This window comes from Trachypithecus francoisi, unplaced genomic scaffold (genome assembly GCF_009764315.1).
Source record: "Trachypithecus francoisi isolate TF-2019V2 unplaced genomic scaffold, Tfra_2.0 Lachesis_group2, whole genome shotgun sequence".
Classification (NCBI taxonomy): Eukaryota; Metazoa; Chordata; class Mammalia; order Primates; family Cercopithecidae; genus Trachypithecus; species Trachypithecus francoisi.
This window is the reverse complement of record NW_022681465.1, coordinates 15,672,939-15,699,008: the sequence shown is the minus strand read 5'-3', so window position 1 is coordinate 15,699,008 and position 26,070 is coordinate 15,672,939. Positions and strand designations below refer to the sequence as shown.

Sequence of the window (26,070 nt, the reverse complement as noted above, 5' to 3'; positions counted from 1 at the left end):
ACAAAGTAAGCAATATAGAATGGTTAGCTGTTGTTATCCTCATGCCTTTCACATAAAGCCATGTGCTTTGCCATTGAAAGAACTGAAGACAATTGTTTGTGCTGCTCTGTCATTCCTCTGTCGTGTGTTTTGTCATTTGCCTTCTGCTTTCTTTGACATGCTTCCCACATTACTTGCCTACATAATTTCAAAAAATATGCTTTTCTACAGTTTTCTGCTTTTTCATTCTTGTTTGTCTCAGATCATTTGTGATTTCCTCCTACTGACACTATCCCAGAGATGTGGTATTCCGGCCCCTGGAGTCTATGCCTGCCATTCCCCTTGTATATGTGCTTTTACATCTGAGCTCACGGGAGAAACTTTCACACTGGCTCCAATTTCTGCCCATTGACTAGAATTTCATTTTTTATATTTTTTTATTTTAAACTCTTTTCCATCACTACTTTTTCTAACTTCTGAGAGATAAAACCATGAGCAAAAAATGTCTGAATTTCACAGATGATCTTTACTAGCATATAAGAATGGAGACTTTGGAGGAGCTGGGCTGCCCATCACTCATCTTTCCTCTCTGCCAAAATACAAGGCTGTGTCATTCATCGACTCGATACCCACAAAACAAAACAAAAAACATTTCTGCTTCTTTCTCCTTCTTTCATCCTGATGAAAATGCACTACTTCCAATATCAAATATGTGAATTTCTGATCATTTTATTGTATTTCTGATCATTTTATTGTATTTTCCCAATTCTTTCCATTAGATCTGTTACTTCTGAAAAAATAAAAGCATATTTTAATCTTATGGAGTTCAAAGACATCCAAACTAAAAATCACAAAGGATATTCTGCTCTGTGATTTACGAAAGAAAAAGCCAACACAATCAGCAACCACATATTCAAAAAAAAAGCTTTTAGCCCTTCTTCACATGATAGAGGAATGAACACAAAATGATACGACTGAGGTAAAAGAACAGGCTCACAGTATACATATTAAACTATAAATGATTTAATCTACTTTTTCTAAACATTAGCCAAATTGGCTGTTACTGTGACTAGGAGGTCTTGCACGGTTAATGCAATCAGAGAACACTTAATTCTAAAATGCAAATGTGAAGGTTACAATGAGTAAAATACTGGCAAGATGTTACGAAAGAGCAGTCATGTAAGAGGTGTTAACAGACGACTAAAAAAAAGCTCCATCCAGGTCTTCAACAGCCATATACTAAATGAGCAAATAAGAATAAATGTGGCCGGGCGCGGTGGCTCAAGCCTGTAATCCCAGCACTTTGGGAGGCCGAGTCGGGTGGATCACGAGGTCAGGAGATCGAGACCATCCTGGCTAACACGGTGAAACCCCGTCTCTACTAAAAAATACAAAAAACTAGCCGGGCGAGGTGGTGGGCGCCTGTAGTCCCAGCTGCTCGGGAGGCTGAGGCAGGAGAATGGCGTGAACCCGGGAGGCGGAGCTTGCAGTGAGCCGAGATCCGGCCACAGCACTCCAGCCTGGGCGACAGAGCGAGACTCTGTCTCAAAAAAAAAAAAAAAAAAAAGAATAAATGTGACCAGCAATTCCGTCTGAAAAACTCAGCACATGCAGCTGTAGATGAGGAGAGTCGAGGGCACACAAGGGAGACACAGGGGAAAGATACAGTATGTGGTAATATAAGAGATTGTGTTCTAGAAGACAACTTTTTGATCTGCAAAGAACCTGTACTTTAAAAACTTCCAATTTATACAAATATTTTATAAAATGCAACAAAAATGAAGAGAAAATAAAAAAAAAACAGATATACAAAGCCAAGCCCATTGCTCACCCGTGTATGGATGGTGCAGTAATGTTAACTTGTTATATAGGATTATAATCACTCTCAAATTCTCTACTAAACTTGCTGTAGACAAATAGTTCAGAGACCCTTACTGACCTCACTTTGATTATTGCTGCTCTATTATAAGCTGCCAGAAAAAAAAAAAAAAAAAAAAAAACATGGCTAAAAATGGGTCAGAACCACAGTAGCCCAAAGTATATTTCTCTCACATGGTCCCAAGGCAGCTCCGAAGGAGCTGGCAGGCACCCTCACTGCCCATTCCCAGGGCCACACAGAAGTCTGAGCAGGTTTGTCCTCGCTCGAAGTATCGTGTTGGCTCTTAGAATAAATCCACATCCTTATTATGTCCTAGAAGGTCCTATAGGAACTGTCCCTGCCTACTTCTCCATATTCATCACTATGTTGTAAATACACATGGACATTTCTCGAAAAAGCCCTAAGCTCCCTCCAGCTCTAGGGCTACCCCTGTGTTGCTTCCTCTTCATGGGCTCCTGCCCCACCCATCCATTCTATAAATTAAAAATAGCTGAAACACATCAGCATTCATCCCATGGAGCAAGGGGGTCAATTCCTCCTCCGTGAAATCAGGGTCACTCTGGGACTGCTGTGACTAATAGAACATGGCAGAAGTGATGCTGTGTCAATTTCAGAGCCCAGGCTTTAAGAAACCAGCAGCTTCCACTTTTGGTCTCTTAGAAGACTCTTTCTGGAGCCCTGAGCAACCACATATAGGGTCCATTTACCTAGAGACCATCCTGCTGGAGTCCCGGAAGTCCCTGCGAGCTCTCAGCAATAGTTCCAGCTGAGTTCAGCTATCCAGCCCTCCCAGGAAGGGTGCATCAGTGGCCCTCCAGACCAGCCTGTCCACCAGCCACAAACCAGCAGTGACCTCAGTCATGCCACAAGCAGCAGAAGAATCGCAGTCAAGCCCAGCCCAAATTTCTCACTGAAAAAACTTGTGAGCTATTATATAATTCAATGGTTGCTATTTTAAGTAACTGCATGGTAGGCAGAATAACGCCCCCCTCCAAAAAAAAAAAATTGTCCACATTCTAATATCATGAACCTATGAATGAATATGTTACTTTATGTGGTAAAGGAACTTGCAGATGTGATTCAAGAGCATGAGGTGGTAAGATTATCCCGGGTTATCTGAGAGGGCTCAAAGTAATCACAAGGCTTTTTATGAAAAGGAGGAGAGTCAGAGAGACTTGTGCTATGCTGCTGACTTTAAAGATGCAGGAGAGGGTCATGAAACTAGATGGAAAAGACAAGGAATGAATTCTCTTCTAGAGCCTCCAGAAGAAACAGATTTCCGAACACATCAATGTTAGTCCTCTAAGATTCGCTTCAGCCTTCTGACTTCCCAAACTGTCAGACAGATTTGTGACATATTAGGACTAAGTTAGCCATCATTTGTTATAGTAGCATCAGGAAACTAATGTACAAGGCCAGGAGCAGTGGCTCACACCTATAATCTCAGCACCTTGGGAGGCCGAGGCGGGCAGATCACTTGAGGTCAGGAGTTCGAGACCAGCCTGGCCCTAGGGTAAAACCCCCATTGTACTAAAAACACAAAAATTAGCCAGGCATGGTGGTGGGCACCTGTAATCCCAACTGCTCGGGAGGCTGAGGCAGGAGAATTGCTTGAACCCCAGAGGCAGAGGTTGCAGTGAGCTGAGATCGCACTGCTGCACTCCAGCCTGGACAACAGACCAAGACTCTGTCTTAAAAAAAAAAGAAAAGAAAAGAATGTATAAAGTTTTAGGTTGATTCGTTATGTAATAACAGAAAATGAAGACAGACCTTTTCCTCCCATCCCACCTCCCCACACAGGTGTGTGCACACAAATATTACTTTGCTAATTCTTGTTTGTTATTCAGAATTCAGCTTAAATTTTTACTTGTTAGCATGTGTTAAATAATGTATTCTTAGTAGACTCTTAGTATCATGTAATTTATTTTTGAGATTACATAATATCTGTGTCCTGGCTGGGTGTGGTGGCTCATGCCTATAATCCTAGCACTTTGGGAGGCTTGAGGCAGGTGGATCACCTGAGGTCAGGAGTTTGAGACCAGCCTGGCCAACATGGTGAAACTCCATCTCTACTAAAAATATAAAAATTAGCTGGGTGTGGTGGCAGGTACCTGTAATCCCAGGTACTCGGGAGGCTGAGGCAGGAGAACTGCTTGTACCTGGGAGGTGGAGGCTGCAGCAAGCCAAGATCATGCCACTGCACTCCAGCCTGGGCGACAAGAGCAAAACTCCGTCTCAAAATACTAATACTACTACTACTACTACTAATAACTGTGTCCCTACATGATTAAAAGTTGCAGAAGGTCAGGCCTGAGTCTATTTGTCTGATCAGTGAATCCCTATTACCCAAGTACAATACCTGACATTTAGGAAGTATTTGATGAGTGAGAACATGACTGGTTAAATAAATGCAGATGCATCCGAATATAAACCTTGTGTTGGAACTTTAGTTTGTAAATGTATATAAAACAGAAAACAATTATGTTGGAAGTATGTGCATCTAATGGCAAAAAATTTTAAGACTAAAACTTTTTTTTTAGATTGGTGATTTTTTTAGAATGAAAGCAAGTGACTGCTATACAGGTTGGAATGGAATATCTGAGTATGAGGGACGGGAAATAGAAACACTGATTATCATTCAAAAATCTAAACTGATGGTGAAAAAAATCAAATAATTGAATTTTGATCAAGTCACATTCAACAAAATTCTAAGAACAACTGACCAAAGAGGTATTTTCAGACCCTGAATATGAGCCAACTTGAATTTTCTATATTAGACAATACTGGAAAACACAAAATAAAAATAACCTATAATCCTAACACTCATAGGATTATAACTACTGATAACATCATGAAATATGTCCTTCTCATCTTTTTCCTCTTCAAATATAGTCCTGTGCACAATTGGGATCATGTAGGAAATACCGCTTCACAATCTGCATTTCTCAGAAATATTTTCCCACATCATTAAACATTGTTCTTTAACTTTTTTTTTTTTATAATTTCAACTTTTATTTTAGCTTCAGGGAGTACATGTAGAGGTTTGTTACTTGGGTATATTGTGTGATATTGAGGTTTGAGGTACGATTGATCTTAGTATATTGAGCATAGTACCTCAGAGTTTCTCAACTCTTGCTCCCTTCCCCATCTAATATTCCGCATTGTCTATTGCTCCCATCTTTATGTCCATGAGTACTCAACGTTTAGCTCCCACTTATGATAACACACAGTATTTGGTTTTCTGATCCTGTGTTAATTAGCTTAGGATAACGGCCTTCAGTTGCATCCATATTACTGCAAAGGACATAATTTTGTTATTTTTTATGGCTGTAATATTCCAGGGTGTATATATACCACATTTTCTTTATCCATTCCACCACTGATGGACAACTAGGTTGAGTCTACATCTTTGCTACTATGAATAGTGCTATGATGTACATATGAGTGTCTTTTCAGTAGATCAATTTGTTTAGTTTTGGACATACACTCAGTAATGGGATTGCTGGGTTGAATAGTGGGTCTGTTTTAAATTCTTTGAGAAATCTCCAAACTGCTTTACATAGTGGCTGAACTAGTCCACATTCCCACAAACGGTGTGTAAGAATCTAACATGTTTTTAGTGGCTACATACAACTTTGACATGTAGATGTTTCAATAAAATATTTTACCAACATCTTTATGCTATAAAAATAAGAAGCATATATCTATAAATAAAATTCAGGTTTTTAAAGTTAATTTTCTAGAGTGAAATTCCTAGGTCCTCTGAATTCACATTTCTTAGCATTTCCTAGTTGTAAGGTATAATAAAGGACGTTTGAGAAACAAAACATACTATATCACCATTTGATGATTAACAACACACAGTAACATACTTAAAAAGCTCTGAAAAGTCTAGTAATAGAAAAGAAACCTATGTTTAGCTTTGTGTAATGGAAAAATAAACATATTTGACAACAGAAAGATCTTTCTGTACCTCCTAGAGCATGCACTGCATGCATGTGTAGGCAGCCTTTAGCTTTACGGTAACTCTGTCGTTATGCTTTGAAAGGTTTTCTACCTCAAGTTCTTAAAACTACTAATCTATATTCAATTTGAATATTTAAATATTTCATCCGTTAAAAATTTATTTTGGCATCAGGAACATGTTAGGTCCTCCATTTTAATTTTCCTTTAAAACCAGAAGTTGGTTTCCCACCAAGATGTGTTATAAAGGTTTCTCTCCTGTATCCATTTAAAATGCCATCTTTATCCCACCTTACATTCCCATACACAACTCAGTCTGTCTCTGAACTCTCTTTTTCACTGTGCTAAGCTGTACGACACCACATTTTTGTTTTGTTGTTGTTGTTTGTTTGTTTAAATGGATTCTCACTCTTGTTGCCCAGGCTGGAGTGCAATGGCACAATCTCAGCTCACTGTAAACTCCACCTCCCAGGTTCAAGCGATTGTCCTGCCTCAGCCTCCCATCACTGTGCCTAGCTAATTTTTTGTATTTTTAGTAGAGACGGGGTTTCACCATGTTGGCCAGTCTGGTCTCGAACTCCTGACCTCAGGTGATCCACCCACCTCAGCTTCCCAAAGTGCTGGGATTACAGGCATGAGCCACCACGCCCAGCCCATACTTCTTCAATATTTAATAAATGTATAATATATTTTCACGACACTAAGGAAATGTTATTCTCATTTCAAAATTGTCCTGGACATCCTCACACGTACATGTATCATTTTACAAATGAATTCAACATACACATATAATTCAACATATATACTGTCATACATATATAACTGAATTGAATTCAGTGCCCATATAGGCTAAGTACTGATAGATGTTGGATTTATTATTCCAGGTAAAGAAAGTAAATTTGGTTAAGTTTCAACATGAAAACCCTGTTGGGATTTCAATAGGAATTGTGTTGAATTCATTTAAGGAAGACTTTGCCATGGGAATGAAGTCTACTCACTGAACAAGTTAAAGATACACTGTTTACATGAAGTGGCTGTGATTACGTTATAAAAGTAAATGAGCTAAATGCATATGGAGAAGAACTAGATATAATTTCTTAATTCAATCCTCACAAAAAACACAGGAAATAGGTAATTTTATTATTCTTTGTTTACAGAGAAAAAAATTACTTGTATCACACATAAATGAGAGTAAACAAATCTCAAAATTTTTGTCTCACAGCTTTTGTTTTCTCATCCAGATTAAATGATGAATTCAACCTCCTACTTCATTTTTTGATGCATCCATTAACCAGATTTAGACCTTTGTAAATTTCTGAGATTTGATGAATTCATTTCCCAATTTCTGTCCTGTCCAGTTCCAATCCAGCTAAACAAAACATGAGCTTTACACTTCCCAGTTTCTAGGAAACAGAATATAACTTGCAAAAGATAATCTGAAGCCCAGGTGGGTTCTAGGATAATGTTAAAAAGTAAAATAAAACAAGGAAAGAATAGTATTATTTTCTTCTCTAAGAATATTTCTTTTAACTTTTTCCCCATAACAAATCAGTGAACCAAAAAAAAAAAAAAAAAAAAATCTGAGCACACATATTAAACTAACCAATTCAGCCATATTTTGTGCCAATAAAATGAAAGTTACTTCTCCAATTTCATCAGTTAAAAAATTATAAGCTCTAATTTGCTACTTTGAGATATCAGCAGATGAAGAATTAAAACAATTAGCTGTATTGAGGTTAAAAGACACTGAGAAAGGATTTAAAATTAAATTGCTGAGGAAGGAATAATATTTTTCTTCTGCCTTTGAAATTGATGTGGGAGGACTGAATAGCCCTAGAATTTTAGATTTCTAAATACATCTCATTTGGTGATCCAGAATGTTAAAAACATTTCTGAGAGGAACTGATTATTTATAGAGCTACAGACAGTTCATAGACAATAAATTGTCTTTTGCTTTTAAAATGTTAAATGACAATGTAAAATAGAAATGGTATCTTCTGTTCCACCTTCCTTTTAACGTATCTGTTCTGCTTAAAGTTGTATGTTCCCTTAACGTAAAAGACAACTAAGAGTAAACAACTGCCAAATATTCCCATGGTATATCTCAAGTTTCCATAAGCAGTAACATTAAGTTTTTTTTTTTTTAATAAAAAGTAGCTACATCTCTCATATATTATCTTGATATTGCATAGCTTTTGAGGTCATAGTCTTTATGATTATAGTTGGAAAAGCTAATCAAGAGGGTTATTCCATCTTAAAATCTTGAATAAAAACACATTCATCCATTAAATAAATATTTATCAAATGTTTATTAAATGATAAATACTTCAGTAGCCACCAGGAATACAGAGCTGAATAAAACACAATTCCTTCCTCAAAAGATTTCAACCAAGTGCAGGAATGATACCATGGAGGCATCTCAGGAAGCATACACAGACCTCTCATGCAGGGACATGTTGATTGGCTGTGGCCTAGTACTGGCATTGCTGTGGATCGTGCATCTCTGGGCATATTTGCAGATCTAGTAAGGAAGACCCAGTGTAAGTTATATGTTTGGTTTCTGCGTAGTAGAAAGCCTTGTACCCATGAAGCTTCATAATAAAAGAATAAAAGTGTCATATAAGAATTTATGGTACCCAATATTAGAAATTGATAAAATCAATGTATACTGCTTCCTTAAATCAGCACATATTATCCAGCTCTAACTTTACTAAATGTGAGCCCACAGCGGCAGGAACCCTTTGCTTGACTCCCATACTTATGTCTCAAGTATATTTCTGTTCCTTCTGAGTATGGATCTCACTCTGTTTCCCAAGGTGAAGTGCAGTGGTGCAATCATAGCTCACTAAAGCCTCAAACTCCTGGGCTCAAGAGATCCTCATGTTTCAGTCTCCTGAGTAGCTGGGACAACAGGTGTGTGCCAGCACACCCAGCTAATTTTCTCAATTTTTTTTGTAGAGGTGAGGTCTCACCCCGTTGCCCAGGCTGGTCTTGAACTCCTGGCCTCAAGACCAGGAGTTTCCACTTCAGCCTCCCAAAGTACAGGGATTACATGCGTGAGCCAACGTGCCTGGTCCATATTTCCCTACTAAAAGAACCAGATGCTCTGAGGACATGACTCATTCTGTCTTCAGCAGAAAAATATATCTAGGGTGGGTCTAGAGCATTCTTTTGTGGCCAAAAGGAAGAGTGGTTTCACAGCAGGAAATATAATGTTGGAGGTTCAGAGGAGAAGCTTAAAAGTTATCCACAGAAGAAGTTGTAAAAAGCCAAGCATCAAAAAGAATAGTAATTTTTAATAATGGGAATAACGTAAGTTCAAAATTATACTCAAAAGAGAACAGTTAATATGGATTGCATAAATTAATGTTATAGAAAATACTGCTATGTATGATGGAAGAAAAGGCATAATTCAACATGCTTAAATGTATTCACATTGAATATTAAGGATGTGTTAATGGATGGATTCTTCAGAAGTTGGCTTTACTTGTGTCTGTGAAAGTCAGGTGATGACACAAAAGGCAAACGAACAATCTCAAAATCCAGCCCTAAACTGATTTCCACAGTAAATCCATGCCCACCAAGCATGTTGTGAGTTTCACAGACTTAAATAAAGATTTTGAGGGACACAGGAACATGTCACCTTATGGGCCACTACCCTCAAGATACTGGAAACATCTTCGCTCCACCATCCATCTTCTTTGGGTCCATCTCCTTCTTCGCTCTCCTGGATACCTCCTACGCCTTCTTGCTTTGCAGCTCAGAATCTCTCTACTGGGCAGAGAAATCTGGTTTTCTATAGCCCACATCTGAATATTCACATAACCAAACGTGTCTCATTATTTAGAAGAATAAATGTCCCTCAGTGTAACAGGCACCCTACCCCATCTTGAAAAACAGTAGCCATTATAAACAACAGAAAGTTTCTTTGTTATATATATATATATAGAGAGAGAGAGAGAGAGAGAGAGATAATAATAATTAACTACGTTGCCACCTAATTCCCATAGACTTCACCCCTTACAATTCTTCAACCATCTCTAAATGATTTACAAGCAATTTTTAAACTACTTATATATTATTCCCTCCATGGTGTGAACTTGCTACCTTTTTTTTAAGTATATAGAATGCAAAGATACCCTTTACAACTAAAGTGCTTCTCTCTGCTGATTTGTTAATTAGTCTAACAGCCTAGGGAAGTTGGAGACTTCCTGAGGAAGTTAGTTTATCCACCAGAAGTTATTTCCTAGTCAAAGAGGAAGTAAACAGACATGTTAACTAGATTGTTAAGGTCAAGCTGTGTCCATGTAAAGGGCAAATATTTCCAATATCAGATTATTTGTCCTAAAATGTTGGAACCCAAGTTCCTCTGTAATCTCTCTTCCCTGTAGAAGACTTCAGAAGATGGTGCTTCAGTGTAAAATCTCCCCAATACACTAAAGAAAGGCTGTCGGTACAGAATGGCCCATTTGTCACTGACATCACCAAAAATATGGGCTCCACTGAAATCCTAGTACAAAGAATGTTGTGGCCATGCAATCTGTAACTGCATGTTTTAGTTAAAGACTGTACCATATTCATTGTTGCCATAGAGGTGGATGTTTTGAAGCTTCCATTTTCCCTACATGGACCCAGTGAGATTTCTCCCAGCTCTTCACACCCTAACACATCATGCTATCTTCCTCTCCATGCTTCCACTGACTACTCACACAGCAAAAAGCCAGGTCCCAGGCTTCCATGAGGGTGTCCCAATTCCTCCAACCCACACCCACTCCCTTCTGCTTTAGACCACCTGTTGGGACATAATTTTATCCCACCCCGAATGGCTATTTAACTGCTACACAAGTGTTTACTTGCCCCAGTAATTGCTCCAGTTCTGGAAGTAGTAGATCTTGCCATAAAATCAAATTCCCTCAGGAGCCAAACAGCTAACAGAAATATTTAGATGAAAGTTTAAGACAATTGGGAATGGCGGGGATTCAGGCATAGTAGGGTGCATGCTCCACCAAAATCATGATTAAACCCAGAATTATTTTTGAAAATTATTTAAAGAGAAGAAACCACATCTAAGGGAAGGAATCATCCTCTGTGCTACCAGTTGGTGACCCCTGACTGACATATTGTGTGCTCTCCGTAAGAGACTACATACATGTATTTGAACTATATTCTTTAATAAGTTCCCACTGAATTAAGATACTGAAATTACTGATAAAAAATCTTAGGAATGATGCAAGCTTTCATTACAAATATACTTAGATGTACTTAGATGAACCATAAGGTCTATGGCTGAAATATACTGATTACTTTTTTGGTGCTTTTTCGGAAATGGCAAACTAGGTGAAAGAAATAAACATAGAATTATTTTGGACATGAAATTAAAATATTAAATACCTAAAACTGTCTCTCTCTAAAATCTGCATAAAGGCACTGAGAGCTCTGGACATCCCGATTAAATATTACTTTACAATTTCCTTAAGTGCATGGCATACACACACACACACACACACACACACACAACTAATTTTCTTCTAAGACTATCATATTCTGGCTATTCTGGATGATGCATTTTGGAAGATAATTCCCTCAAGAAATTAAACTTATTACTTGCGTCTGAAATAGTATTTAGCATTTTATTGTACATTTGTAGGCTTACATACCAATTTTCTGGACACTGAGATGATGAGCTTTCCACTGCTTAAAAGATTCTTGGATGCAAATTTGACTTCTTTATTAAATTGGACACACCGAAACATTAACATGCTCAAATCACCAGATGTAAGTGGTGCAGTTTTTCAAAAGTTACCTAACTCATAATTGGGCAGTAGCTTAAACAATAAAAGAAACTTGGTCATAAAGCAGTGAATTGCTCATTGAATCACCAAAACACATTAAGCTTCAAAGGCTAAAGTCTTGCAAAGCTTTCCTAAATGATTCTGAGAATTCCAAAGATAGTTAAGTTTAAAAGGTAATTTTTAAAGACGAAAACAAACATTTATAGTAATCAGTCATCACCTTCCTCTTACACAAACTAAAAGCTCGTAATACCACATTTCTGACTTCAGAATATCTTCCTCTCCTTAAGGCCCCCCATGCAATAGTTATCATTTTAGAACTATTTGTTAAGAGATTTCTTCAGCATCATTTTCTTTCTCTCATTCTTTGCTTTTTATTCCTATTCCTGTGTTACATGTTTTTACTCTTTTTTTTTTGGTGTCATAGACTGAATTTCATTCTATTGTAATAGACAGCTTCAAGGTATATTTCCAGTCTCCTAAGGTACCTGCTGAAATTAATATCTTCCACTTTCATATATTTCCAATTAAAGAAAAATTCCATGGCTCAGTTGGGTTTTTGTTTTGGTTTGGTTTTTGTTTGTTTGTCTGGTTGGCTGGTTGGTTTTTTTGAGACAAGAGTCTCACTCCATCACCCAGGTGTGAGGTGCTGGTGTACAGTGGTGCGATGTTGGCTCACTGCAATCTCTGCCTCCTGGGTTCAAGGGATTCTGGGGCCTCAGCCACCTGAATAGCTGAAATTACAGACGCACACCACCACACTCAGCTAATTTTTTGTATTTTTAGTCAAGACGGGATTTCACCGTGTTGGCCAAGCTGGCCTCAAACTCCTGACCTCAAGTGATCTGCCCACCTTGGCTTCCAAAATTGCTGGGATTACAGGTGTGAGTCACTGTGCCCAGCCCATGGCTCAGGTTTTTCAAAGGGAAAATCAGTAAAATAACTATTCAGTAATTTTTTATTACATATACTTTAGATCCTATATAAATAAATATTAATTTTACTAAGTCTGACTGCCATGTGTTAAGAGTACAGTTCTGGTAACCTGCAGACTAAACTTCAACAGTTCAAGTATAAAGGCAGCTTAGAATACTGTTTGCTTTCCATAACTGTCTTAGTCCATTTTGTTTTGCTATAACAGAATGTCTAAGGCTGGGTAATTTATAAAGAAAAGAGACTTATTGGGCTCATAATTCTGGTCACCGAAAAGTCCAAAATTGAATGGCAGCTGTATCTGGTGAGGACCTCTGGATATTTCAATTCATGGGAGAAAGCAGGAGGGGAGGGGGCATGTGCAAAGAGATCACGTGGCAAGAGAGGACGCAAGAGAGAGAGATCAAGAAGCCAGACTCTTTTTAATGCTTTTCTCGTTTAGGAAAAAAAAAAAAAAATACATGTAGCTCACTGCCAGCACTCATTTAATTTTACATAAACACGTTCTTTGAGGCTGACGCAAATCTGACTGATTTTCAATGTGAAAATAAAATATAAAAACTGTTCTTGGAGTTATTTCTACACAAAACTAACATCAGAAACATCTGAATCATCAGAATCATCTATTTCAGAAAAACTGAATTCATCAGATGAATCTTTGGCCAACAACTGCTCGAAAAACGATGTTAACTTCACGTGTAGGAATGCTACATTTTCTAGGATTTAACACTTTTGGCAATCAAGGATTACTATGTTTTGTAAGTGTAAATACCATTACTAAAAACAGAATCCTGTAAATAGAATGTTATCTATTGTTTCCAAAGTCAATACACTAGAGTGATGCGAAAATAATAATAAAAGCAAAAGCTATTTTGTGGCAAAGTTATCTTGGGGTAAATGCTACAGCAACAAAGGTAGGCAAGTATTCTCAGGACAAATGGGAAAACAGTTAAAATATCTGTTCTCATGGGAACTAATCCATTTTCAAGAGAACTCACTCCTGAGAGAGGGCATGAATGTAATCATGAGGGATCTGCCCCAGGACCCAAACACAGCCCATTAGGCCCCACCTCTCAACACTGCCATATTGGAAGCCAAATTTCAACATGAGTTTTGGTGGGGACAAACCACATCCAAACCATAGCAATAACTAAGGATTTAAAGTCAATTTCTAGACACTATATGAATCACAAAGGTATTTGCATATATAATATTGACAAGCTAAACACAATTATGAGTTGAAATTGGAAAACACACTTCTCCTAAGTACATTCAAAATATACTTTGATAGGAACTTATAAAAAGGATTAGCATGAAATTCACAGTAGTTTTGCTGACAATGACAGAATAAGCATTAAGTACACATCTTACATCTATGAGGCTCATAGTCTTGAGCCCTGATATAATCTTTGCCACTTAAGCCCAACTGGTCCTTTCTGAGTTTCCCTGTTTTATCTGCAAAATGAAAACATTTATGTCTTCTTCTCAAGAGAAGTGTAGTGTTGAAACAATACTGAATGCAATAATGCTCACAAAAACCTGCAATAATAATTGTCCCAAAAACGTTTGTTGAATTTGTTGTAGAGTTTAAAAAGGCTTTTTGGGAAACAGAATTCAACTACAGTTAAAAGAAGCATCATTTTTACTTTCCTAGATAATTCATGTAAATTTTGTTGGAAGAGTATATTCAAGAAGAAGTAGAAAGAAGACAATATAAAGATATAAGGACAGTAGAACGAAAGCAAAGCCAGATGTCTGGGCATTTTCAAAATAATCCTACTTAGAATTGATCGAATTTGGGCACTGAAAGCATGAGAACTCATGACTTCAAATTGATGATTCTAGATTCCATGGAACAAATATCACCATAAATTCTTTAGAAATCAAATAATTTCACAAGCCTCCAATGACACATTTAAAGTGACTTTCTTGCAAGGACTTAGACAATATATCACAAAGCAGTATTAACTGAATCTACTGAAAGGCTATTAAAAAATCATGAGTTGATTTAAACATAAATGTTTCCAACCCTAGGTAACCAGCTAATCTACTCAAGGAAGTTAAGAACCTTTTACCTATGGAGCAGATCCTTTCCTCCTACTGGGAATAATGATCTTGGGCCAAAGGATTTGGGCTTAACAACCTCTCTCAAACTACTCTGAATAGCCTGCATCAGCTCTGCAACCAGCTCAGAACAGACAGCTAGAACTCAGGCAGGCGAAAGATAATTAAATAGTGAAGGTTATGTTTTTTCTAATTTGATCAAAGCAATGCTGCAACAAACTCCTGCCTGACCAGTTATTAGGTGTGTAATCACAAGCAAACCCTTGCTGGGCATGCTGGCTCACGCCTATAATCCCAGCACTTTGGGAGGCCAAGGCAGGGGCATCACTTGAGAGCATGAGTTCGAGATCAGCCTCGCCAACATGGCAAAACCCCATCTCTACTAAAAATATAAAAATTAGCAGGGCACAGTGGCACATGCCTGTAGTCCCAACTACTAGGGAGGCTGAAGCAGGAGAATCACTTGAACCCAACAGGCAGAGGTTGCAGTGAGCCGAGATCATGCCACTGCACCCCAGCCTGGATGACAGAGTGAGACTCCATCTCAAAAAAATAAAAGGAAAACAAACAAATCCCTTCATTTCTCTGTGCTACAGATATTTGTAAAAATGAGTGTATTGGATCTGAAAACTGACAAGGCCCTTTGTAACTTTGAAAATCCTTTGGCTGCATGGTTGTCTGGTTTGATAATCAATGTGCAGATTGGTTATTCAAGCTATCATATGAATAACCCGTGCTATCAATGGGTTCAATATTTGAATTTGTGTCCTGTTTAAAGAGCAGCTGGCTGAAGCCGACTCTTCATCAGCCAATCAAATTTGACCTTTAAACTGACAGTTTTGCCTTCCCCCAGCTCCAGAAAAGACTGAGCCGCCTGCCTGTAGAGCCATAGGCTCATGCCTTTCAGTTCTATGAAAGAAACTGAGGCTCAGCTTGCTATTTTCCTATTTTCAGGAAGCTTCTTCCTAATTAACCTAATCCAACTGATTCTACCCAACGAGCTCTGCTGTGTGCTCTATTCCAACCATGGGCTGGATGTGACTTTCATAACTGAAGGTCAGAAGCCCCTCTTTCCAGTATAGGAGAGAATACCCCATGAATGAGAAAGACTGAAAAATACGAAAGAGAAAGAATAGTAACACAACTGGAAAGAATTAAGCTGTGTCTTACAATGTTGGAATGTAGATTATGTTGGGAAAAATGGAAAATTTCCAGCCTTCTATACTTGAACCCAACCCCTGCCCCACACAGTGTCAGGAAATTAGAAAGTTAAACTGTCACAAGAAATACAATAGGCTGTAAAGAACGTCTACACCACTTATCAGGGAGAAAGCCCTGCTGGCTGCCAGTTCTTTACAAGGGCTGTGGCTTTAGAGTCTCAAAATTAAGATGCCCTGAACTTTGGCACGAGACTTGGGAATGGAACACTCCCAGTGGATCAAAAATGCCATGCTCTCATGAATTAAAACCAAAATGTGCCCACTGTGCCTAGGGGAACAGCCTTACGACCCAGAGTGGATTAGTTAGAATACTGGACAGACAGGAAGATCACAAGTCATTAGCAAAGAAACAGACTTACTGGAGTGGATAAATTCAATGTCTTTACCATTAGGGTTGGGTGCTAGAACACATAAAATCGGAGTTGAGGTGAGAGACTATGCAGGAAAAGCCAAGAAAAAAAAAAAACACAAAACCAGTGTTTGGGAAACCCATGACTCTACAATCTCACATTTCTTCCAGAACTTTCCAGGAAATAATTTACTATGATGAGTCAGTTCTAACCAGGCACAACGTGCCGGGCTGGGAACACTAGTCCAGGAACTCACTATGAGTTTCAGGCCAGCTCTGCCCCAGATCTGGAGCATCTGAGAAGTTTTGGGGCCAGCATGCAACCCTGCTCTGTGCACCAGCCAAACCTCCCCTCGGAATGGGTCTGCTAGCCTGATCTCTCCCCAAAGTTGCAAGCATTTTCAAAGAATAGTTTCTGGGCCGGGCGCAGTAGTTCACGCCAGTAATAACGGCACTTTGGGAGGCCAAGGCAGCCGAATCCACCTAAGGTCAGGAGTTCGAGAGCAGCCTGGCTAACGTGGTAAAACTCCATTTCTACTAAAAATACAAAAAATTAGCTGGGCGTGGTGGTGTGCGTCTGTAATCCCAGCTACTTGGGAGGCTGAGGAAGGAGAATCACTTGAACCTGGGAGGAGGTGGTTGCAGTCAGCCAAGATCACGCCATTGCACTCCAGCTTGGGCAACAAGAGCAAAACTCTGTCTCAAAAAAAACAATAATTAAAAATAAAAATAAAAAAGAATAGTTTGTGATGACTCAGATATAAGTCTAAAGATCATGCAGAAGTGGTACCTGGCTCCAGTACTCTTTTTTAAGAGTGCTTTTTAATTCAATGCTTTTTACTAAATTTACTGAGGTGTGCTGCTATCATCACTATTCAATTTCAGAACATTGTCATCTCCCCAGTAAGATTCTTCCTGTCCATTTACAGTTAATTCCCATTCCCAGCTGCAGCTGAGGTAAAGTGCAGGTTATGTGAGGGCCCTCTGTTTCCTCTATCCCCATGTCCTCACTTTATTTACCAGCACAATTGCATGGAGTAGTTAGTTAGCTATGTGTTTCCTACTAAGTGACAACACCTGTGTGGTTAGTGCCCATGTAGATGTCAGATACAAATGCACACACACACACACACACCACCAACCAGGGAAGCAATGTGAACCCTCCCTATCTATCCCATCAGGGAAAAGGCCAACACTTCTGCAAAATGCTTCCAACCTGGCTATTGCAGGTATAGCCATGGTTTTCAAAGACTGCAGGAAAACTGAATATTATCCTTTACAATACATGTCATTATAAAAAATCAATACCATTCAGACCTTTAAACTAAGAATCTTGCCTGTGCTCCCTGAAGGTGATATTGGTGAATCCAGAGGTGAAAAATCATGAGAACATCAAGGAATTGAAGAAAATAACCATAATCAACTGGCTCCTGGAAAGCCAATTACATCCAATATTTTCTCAACATCAAAGGTTAAACATAGTTCTGGAAAACAGTGGGAAGAGAATCCAAGAAGCAGTTTTAGCTTGGCTCCTCTGCAGTCTTGTTACAGGTAGTTAGGTAGGCATGAGCAGGGCAGGAGAAGGCTTCCCACCCCACCCCAACTAGCAATGTCAGTGATGGTTTGGCCTAGTCTTTTTAAAAAGTGTAATTCCACAACCAGAGAGAGACAAGCTCCTGATGGCCCACACCTGTTAATATTAAAAGTTGTTAACTGAATGCAGACTCCAGGGATAAACCGCTTCCTGGGCATGTACATTAAGAGACAAAAATGGCAAAGTATGATCTTCCAGGTACACTCCACCGGAAAAAGGAATACTCAGATGGGCATGGACAGGCACACAACTTCCTATACACACTGCACATGCTCAGTTCCCAAGGGTAAGGAAGGCTCTGCGCATGTGGGAAGACCACCCTAAGGGAAAAACCATGGGAAAGAGGTGAGCTTATAACAGTCCCAGGATTCCCATTAAACAGGGCACATGACCTTCAGGTGCCCACTTGAGTCTCTTCCAAGCACACCTTCTTTCTTTTCTTTTCTAAGGCTTTTATAAATAAACTTCCATTCCTGCTCTGAAACATGCTTCAGTTTATTTTTCTGTTTTATGTCCCTCAGTCGAATTCTTTCTTCTGGGGAGGCAAGGACTGAAGTTGCTATAGACCCGTCCGGATAGGCCGCCGGTAATCTGGGGTAACTCAGATCTCTTCCAGTGCTAAGAGTCTGAGGGAGAAGTCGGTGTCTGCCTTCTGCTTCTTCCTCAGTGGTTTCCTAGGTGTTTCCCAGTGAGAAGAAACTTATGCACCATAGTTGAGATCCACCCTCTGGAGGTCAGAGAATGCTGCCCTAATGACTCATCATGAACAGTCTCCTCCTGGGACTCTGTCTCCTGTGCGTGGAGGAAATTAGCACTGGCTACTCTAGATCCGTATTGAAAAAGCAGCCTGATGAGAGGAAACTAATCATACCTGCAAATATCCCTGAAATACATTTTAATGTAATGTGTGCCCACATCTATTCTATTTTTTTAATATTTTAAGTTTAAATTGATTTAAAAAACTACAGCAAAAAGGATTCAGACACACAAATAGCAGAACTTAATACTTTCTTCATAAATGTTTCAGTTATGCAAGGGAATGGACAGCATTTTTTTCATGGGGACAAGGCTCTTCTACTTAAAAGCTAGAAGGAAATTCCTCACTAATTTAGCCCAGTTGCTTAAAACTCTGTTCCATATGAACATAACATTTTCCTATTTTTCTCTCCTTTCTACCCTCAGAATAACACAAAATACACTGTGACAAAATATATACAACATTGGCTGGGCCTGCACCTCCTCATAAGGGAAACGCACAAGAAAATGAAAATTTAAAGTCCCTACAGAGTTTTTTTCCCCCTTTGGAAGCATAAAAAGCAGACACTGTTAAATGCATGAGGTCCCACAATACCCTCCCGCAACCCCTGCAACACAGCTCATATAGTTTTGTATTTTCTATATTTGAAAAGGAGAAAAAATAAGAGAGCTTTAAAAACACAGATTATTTAACCTGCTTTTAACTTTCTATTTGGATAGCCATTCAAATTAGACAAATTATGGGGACAAGAGTGACTGTAAAATAATGGTAGAAAACATTGATAATCTCGCAAAACAGATTTCTGACTAGAGAGGATTGCACTATATTAAACTGAAATGATTTCCACTATGGCTCCTAAGAATGAAAGCTTCAAAAGTAAATGTCAGGTCGAGTGCGGTGGCTCATGCCTGTAATTCCAGCACTTTGGGAGGCTGAGGTGGGTGGATCAACTGAAGTCAGGAGTTTGAGACCAGCCTGGCCAACGTAGTAAAACTCCATCTCTACTAAAAGTACAAAAATTAGCTGGGTATGGTGGCAGGTGCCTGTAGGCAGGAGAATCGCTTGAACCCAGGAGGCAGAGGTTGCAGTGAGCCACGGCACTCCACTCTAGCCTGGGCGAAAGAGCAAGACTCCGTCTCAATAAATAAATAAATAAATGTCTAGAATCAGTTAACGAGATTTGTACATTACCTTAACTGAATTTCATTAATGATCTAATGCCCACACCTGAATTAACAGGCAGAAAATTAAAACTGGATTGCTACCTGGTGCTTCTGTACACTGAAGAGAACACTCCAATCTGCCAGCCTTACGATGGGGAAACGCATCAAACAATGCTAAGGTTTTAAGCACGGAGAATATAATCCAGTTATAAAAGCTATTAACCCAGAGAAGTTAATTCTTTGCTACTTGAAGCACACTAAGACAAAACATATCAAAGAGAAGACATACACCAGCAAATGTAAACCACATACAATTACAATACATAAATCATAACGCAGATAGAAATCATGGATCTCAGATGGCCAATGTCAGCCCATGGGTACATGTCCAATATTACGACCAACAGAAATTAAATCTCTGAAACAAAAAACTACAAGTGTGCATCCACAACATCCCACACACTTTAGGAAAACAGGCACTACACAATGTCATGAAAATTAGCTGACAGCTCAAGGGCTCTCATTATCAATGGCATGGATGTTTAAACTGGATTTTCATCTGACAATTAGTTTAATAAGAACGCATTTTCAGACAGAAAGTCATTTAATCATGTTTAACATTAAATCAAAAGAGCCGATTCTATAATTGGGTCAACTTTCCACTAAATAATTACCAGAGAAACAATTAATTCCACACTCAAACAAGTAAGTAGTAACTCCAAAGCTTCCATATTGAAAAGCAGTGGAATTCTAACATGTATTACCACATACAAATTCTTATCAAGAATATCACTGCGACCAATCTTTGTCCTGACAGGGAGGACCTCTTACATATTCTTTAAATAATAATAATCAAGAAACCTCCTTTTTTCCTACTCCCAAATTTTGGAGATTAACTCAAGTTATACAAATAACATGACTATGATAACCCACTGTCAAAATCTCGAATTCCAGGTGTGCCTATTTTGAAAGCTCCTCTAGGAATATTCAACTGCAGCACAAGGATTTTAAAATAATACCATTTTTTATACTGAAAGACAAGGTATATGATATTGTAAAGCCTTCCCCTAATTCAGCCTATTCCATTTTCACAAAACAACAACATTTGCCTTATAATTGTGGCACTTTAATCCCATCAAATCAATTCTCATGAACAGTAACTGCAGTGCAACAACAGCAACAAAAAAACTTAGGAGACTCTGAACATTCTAATTTTTAAGGATCTCATATGCTCCCACTCAGGAGAATAGAACTAATGCTCCCACACTTTATTTCTCTTCCAAAAATAGCCAGCCCTGTGAAGAAAAAAAGAGAGATAATGAAGACCAGCTGCCTACCTTCGCTGGTAGCCACATTCTTCTGGGCTTTGGTGGGTGTGTGATCTGTACTTGAACTCACGTCAGATGAGATGCTCGAGCTGCCTTTGCCTGGAAGAAACAGGAATGAGCAGCTTTTGAGATTTGTAATTTCAGACCTGGACCATGCCTTCTACACGGTCCCACACCAAGCCATATCACTAATTTCCAAGAAAGCAGCTATAATACAAAGAATGGAGTTTATTAAGTTTTTTGCCTTATGCATTAAATATCTTTTGGGAAATATGATCCATGTTATAGTAGAAGTAAAGTCCTCTTATAATATAGCTTGACTATAAACTCAGACAAGATTATAAAACATAGTCAAATATGATAACATAATCTCTTTTTGGCATAGATGTGAATAAGAAAGTACATGTGGGGAACACATCTCCTGCATTAATTTTTTATTTGCAACTATAAATTATGCATTTTTCAATAAAGGAAACAAGCAAAGAATAAGGCATAATCAGAGGAGCAAGAGCCTGCTAACTCCAAATAGCTGCATCACATCAAAAAACGAATTCCCTGCTTAATAGGTCCTCCTTCAAAAACAAAACACAACAAAAAAATTTCATTTTTCTAACACAGTGGTTCTCAACTGGAGATGATTTTTCATTCAAGGGGACATTTAGCAATATCTGATATCATTTTTGGTTGTCACAAATGAGTGGAAGGTACTACTAGCATCTAGTGGGTAGAGGCCAAGCATGTTGCTAAACATCTTAGAATGCACAGGGCGGTCCCCACAAGAAAGAATTATCCAGCCCAAATCTCAATAGTACCAAGGGTGAGAAGCCCTGGTCTAAATAATCTTAGCTCAAGGCTGAGTTCCCTTCTAACCTTTAATATAGTCATATACATTAATATTACTAAACATTTTTCAAATATCACATGAAACATTCTTCAAATATCACATGAAAGTCTGTAAATATGAACCACACTTTATGGAGAAACCTACTGACTGTGGTGGGAAGATTCCTAAGACGCCCTCACGGTAGCCAGGTCCGCATCATCTCCTCCACCTTGAGAGTGGGTTGAACCTGTGACTGGCCTCTAACCAATAGGCTGTGGTGAAGGTAAGGCATTTTGCAGATGTAAAGTCCCTAAGAAGTTAACTGAATTAATGACAAGGGAGATAATTCTGGGTGGGCCCGACCTAATTAGGTGAATACTTTAAAAGACGGCCTGAAGGAGACAGACCCTTCCTGCTGTCTTCAAAGCAGCAAGCCCCCCCGTCAGTTCTATAGCGACAAGAAAATGAGTTCTGGCAACAACCAAGTGAGCACTGAAGAGGACTGTGAGCATCAGAGGACAGCCCAGCCCTGGCCAGTGGCTTCACTGCAGCACCGTGAGACCCAAACAAAAGATCCAGCTAATGCAGGTTCAGAACTCTGATTCCAGGAAACTGTGGAATAATAAGTGCTCCTATGTTAAGCTGCTAAGTTTGTGGTAATGTTTTTATTCAGCAATAGAAAGCTATTGCTGGACGGGCACGGTGGCTCGCGCCTGTAATCCCAGCACTTGGGAGGCTGAGATGCATGGATCACTTAAGGTCAAAAGTTCAAAACTAGCCTGGCCAACATCATGAAACCCCATCGCTACTAAAAATAGAAAAATTAGCCAGGCGTGGGGGCACATGCCTGTAATTCTAGCTACGTGGGAGTCTGCGGCAGGAGAATCGCTTGAACTCGGGAGGCGGAGATTGTAGTGAGCCAAGATTGTGCCATTGCACTCCAGCCTGGACAACAGAGTGAGAGCCCGTCTCAAAACCAAACCAAAACAAAACAAAACAAAAGAAAGCTATCGCTAATGACCAACTAGTTATATCACAGATGAATTCTTTTTGCTCCACAAGTGATGATCAAAACTCTTACGTGCAGCTGAGAAACATCATTTTCCAACAGTCTTTTCTTCCCCGTGGTAAATGCAATGAACTGAATGTTTATGTCCTTCCAGAATTCACATGATGAAATCCTAACGCCCAAGGTGATGGCATAAGGAGGCGGGGCCTTTGGGAAGTGGTTAGGTCATGAGGACTCTGCTTAGTGCCCTTATGAGACATCCCACAGAGCTTCCTTGCTTTCTGCCACATGAGGACACAGTAGAAGACTGTTTATAAAGCAGGAAGTGCATCCTCACCAGACACTAAATCTGCCGGCACCTTGATCTTTGACTTATCTCCAGAACTGTGAGAAATACATTTCTGTTGTTTATAAGCCCCCCAGTCTATGGTGTTTGGTCATAGCAGCCCGAATGGACTAAGACAGTACAGAACTCTAGTTAAGTAGCATAATAAGCTTACAGTCTAAATTCATACAGAGGAGAACTCCTCAGACTTTGGAGTTTTGTTTGCTTATGATGAAAGTCACAGAACAATCCAGGCTGATGGTTAATATCACTTGAGGAGGGAATGGCTCAGGTGATATTACTGATGGGAGTATCAGGGAACTTAGAAACATGGCCATCATTTCCTCTCACTATCGCCCATTGCTCATTGGGACTTAGGCTCTGAACAAATCCGTTATTCCCTTTGTCCCCACCCCTTCCACAACCTCTGCCCTCAGAATTAACCAAAACAATGCAGTAATTGTCCATTTGTTTTTGCCTAACCAGCCTTTGTGGTCTGGCAGCTGTGGCCATCTATCTGCCATGGTTCATCTTTGGAAGTTGGTTGATATGGCAGACTGGGCACCTAGTTAGAAGTATGTCCACCTGGCCTCTGACCCCAGTCTACCACTCTCTGGCTTTCTGACCTTTGACATTCACTTCTCTCCCTGCAGCCTCAGTGTCCATATCTGGTAGGGGAAACTGCTGGAAAACCGATTCCTAAGCAGCTCAATCTATAATTCTTTGAGTTCATTACTTCACTTCTCAAACCTCTATAATCCAAACCACTCCATTTAATAAGGCAAATAACATTATTGTGCAACATCAATACGTAGACTTAAATTATTTTTATGATATTGTTGCTTAGTGATGTGCAAATGGAAAACTAGAAATAAACTCCATATGCTCTAGCTCTGACTCAACAATAAAACTAAAACAAAATAACAAATTAAATGTAAAAACAATAAAATCCATAACATTCAAATTAACGGCATTAGTTTAACACGATGGATGATGTTATTTTGCTGAGATTAAACTGTCGTTCAAAATTTAAATAGAGTACTCGCTGCTAAAGCCAATGTTCTCTTGGTTTTGGCATGCATGTCCCCACTCCAGGCTGCGTGAGGACTCACTTGCATACCACTTTCCTCAACTCAGGGAACCCTTCCCTCCTACAAACAGATGGCATCGGGTGGCTTTCATTGAATCTGACTGTATCAGCCACACTTTTAAGACTGCTCTTTTATTGCTTATTCATCTACAACCACTGGAATAAAGCACCTTCCTTTAAACATGGGGAAACCTGGACAACATAACTCATGGCAGGACTCTCTCATAAAGGGGAACCAATACACAGCTATTCATTATTTTTAAGATTATCATGAAAATGAAAGCACAAAATAAAACTACAAATTTCAGAGAAAATTCTCAGACACACATGAGAACATGTGTGCTGATCCCTCAAAGGGCTACAAACTCCAATTTAAAAATTGCTTGTTTATGAAAAAAGAGTATAACGTTGAGGAAACAAATAATAATGTTATTTATAATAATAGCTAACAATAAGTGTATATGTTTCATTGAGCACTCTAATAAATGCTTTACATGCTTTCTCTTATTAAATAGTCATTATGCCCTACGACAGTATTTCTCAATCATTTTCCCTTTATTTAACCCTCCAAGGAAACTGTTTAGACTTTTTTTTCCTAAGTACCCCACCCCCAATGAAATCGCACCACCACAGATATACTGTATATCTCTTATGTACTATGTATGTGATTCTGCTTAATACAGTGTTTCTTGCGGGGCTGTATTGTGTCCCCTTAGGAGCAATATCACCACCATTGAAAATCTATGTCCTTTGATAAGTAAAACATTTTAAAATACCTGAGAATTTAATTAAGTAAATAAGTAAATCAATATTTTGTTTTTATTTTTTTCTTTTTTTTTTTTGAAATGTGTCTCACTCTGTTGCCCAAGCTGGAGTGTAGTGGCACCATCACAGCTCACTGTAGACTAAACCTCCTGGGCTCAAGTGATCCTCCTGACTCAGCTTCCCAAGTAACTGGAACTACAGGCACACCACCACACCCAGCTTTTTTTTTTTTTTTTTTGTAGAAATGAGGTCTCATTATGTTGCCCAGGCTGGTCTCAAATTCCTGGCCTCAAGCAATCCTCCCACCTTGGCCTTCCAAAGTGCTGGGATTACATGCAAGAGACATCATGCGTGGCCAATACAGTTGATTCTCATAACTTGAAATATTTTAGTTCTCTCAAGTAACCATAAACACTAAATTAGCAAATCATTGCCCCAAAGGGAAACAGAGTTAGGTTCCTGTGAGCCTCTGCTCACATTTTTATCAACTGATCAACACATCAATTTGGTTTTTGTGTGTTTCTAAAGATATCTTATTTAATACATATTGTTGATGCATTGTCATGGAACTCAATGCCAATGGCACTGTAATTCATGTCTGAGCAAAGCTTATCTGACACATATTGGTAACATCACAGCCCTCTTACACTTAGGAACAATATACAGCTCTTCAACACTACACTTGGGGGTCGTCTTAATGAAAACAGCAACAAAAAGTACAAAAAGCAAAAAAAAAAAAAAGGCAACAAATGGACCCCAAAAAGAACACTGTGCATAGTAGGAGAGCTGAAACAGGAAGGCAGAGTGTCACTGTGTTCAGCCTTATCTGGGAACGTGTGCATTGCACAACACAAATCTCATCTGGGAAGGTATGCATCGCACAACACAAATTTTTCACCGCTCTGCATGTATTTGTGAGTGACCCTAAAGTGCCTCAAGAGTTGATGTGGTGATTACGCATAAATTTTAGCAAGTAGGCAAATTCTGAAACATGAAATCCACAAATAATGAGGACTGACACTGCGTCATCTTGTATT

At 39.0% G+C, this 26,070-nt stretch overlaps 1 protein-coding gene across 1 annotated transcript in view; it reads right to left on the bottom strand.

Annotated features, from left to right (window-relative positions):
- Positions 1-26,070, bottom strand: part of FBXL7 (F-box and leucine rich repeat protein 7) — a 429,739-nt gene that overhangs the window by 295,143 nt on the left and 108,526 nt on the right. Inside the window, exon 2 of the mRNA XM_033178823.1 lies at positions 21,031-21,120. Coding sequence (XP_033034714.1) covers positions 21,031-21,120 — 90 coding nt within the window. The remainder of the gene's footprint in view (positions 1-21,030; positions 21,121-26,070) is intronic.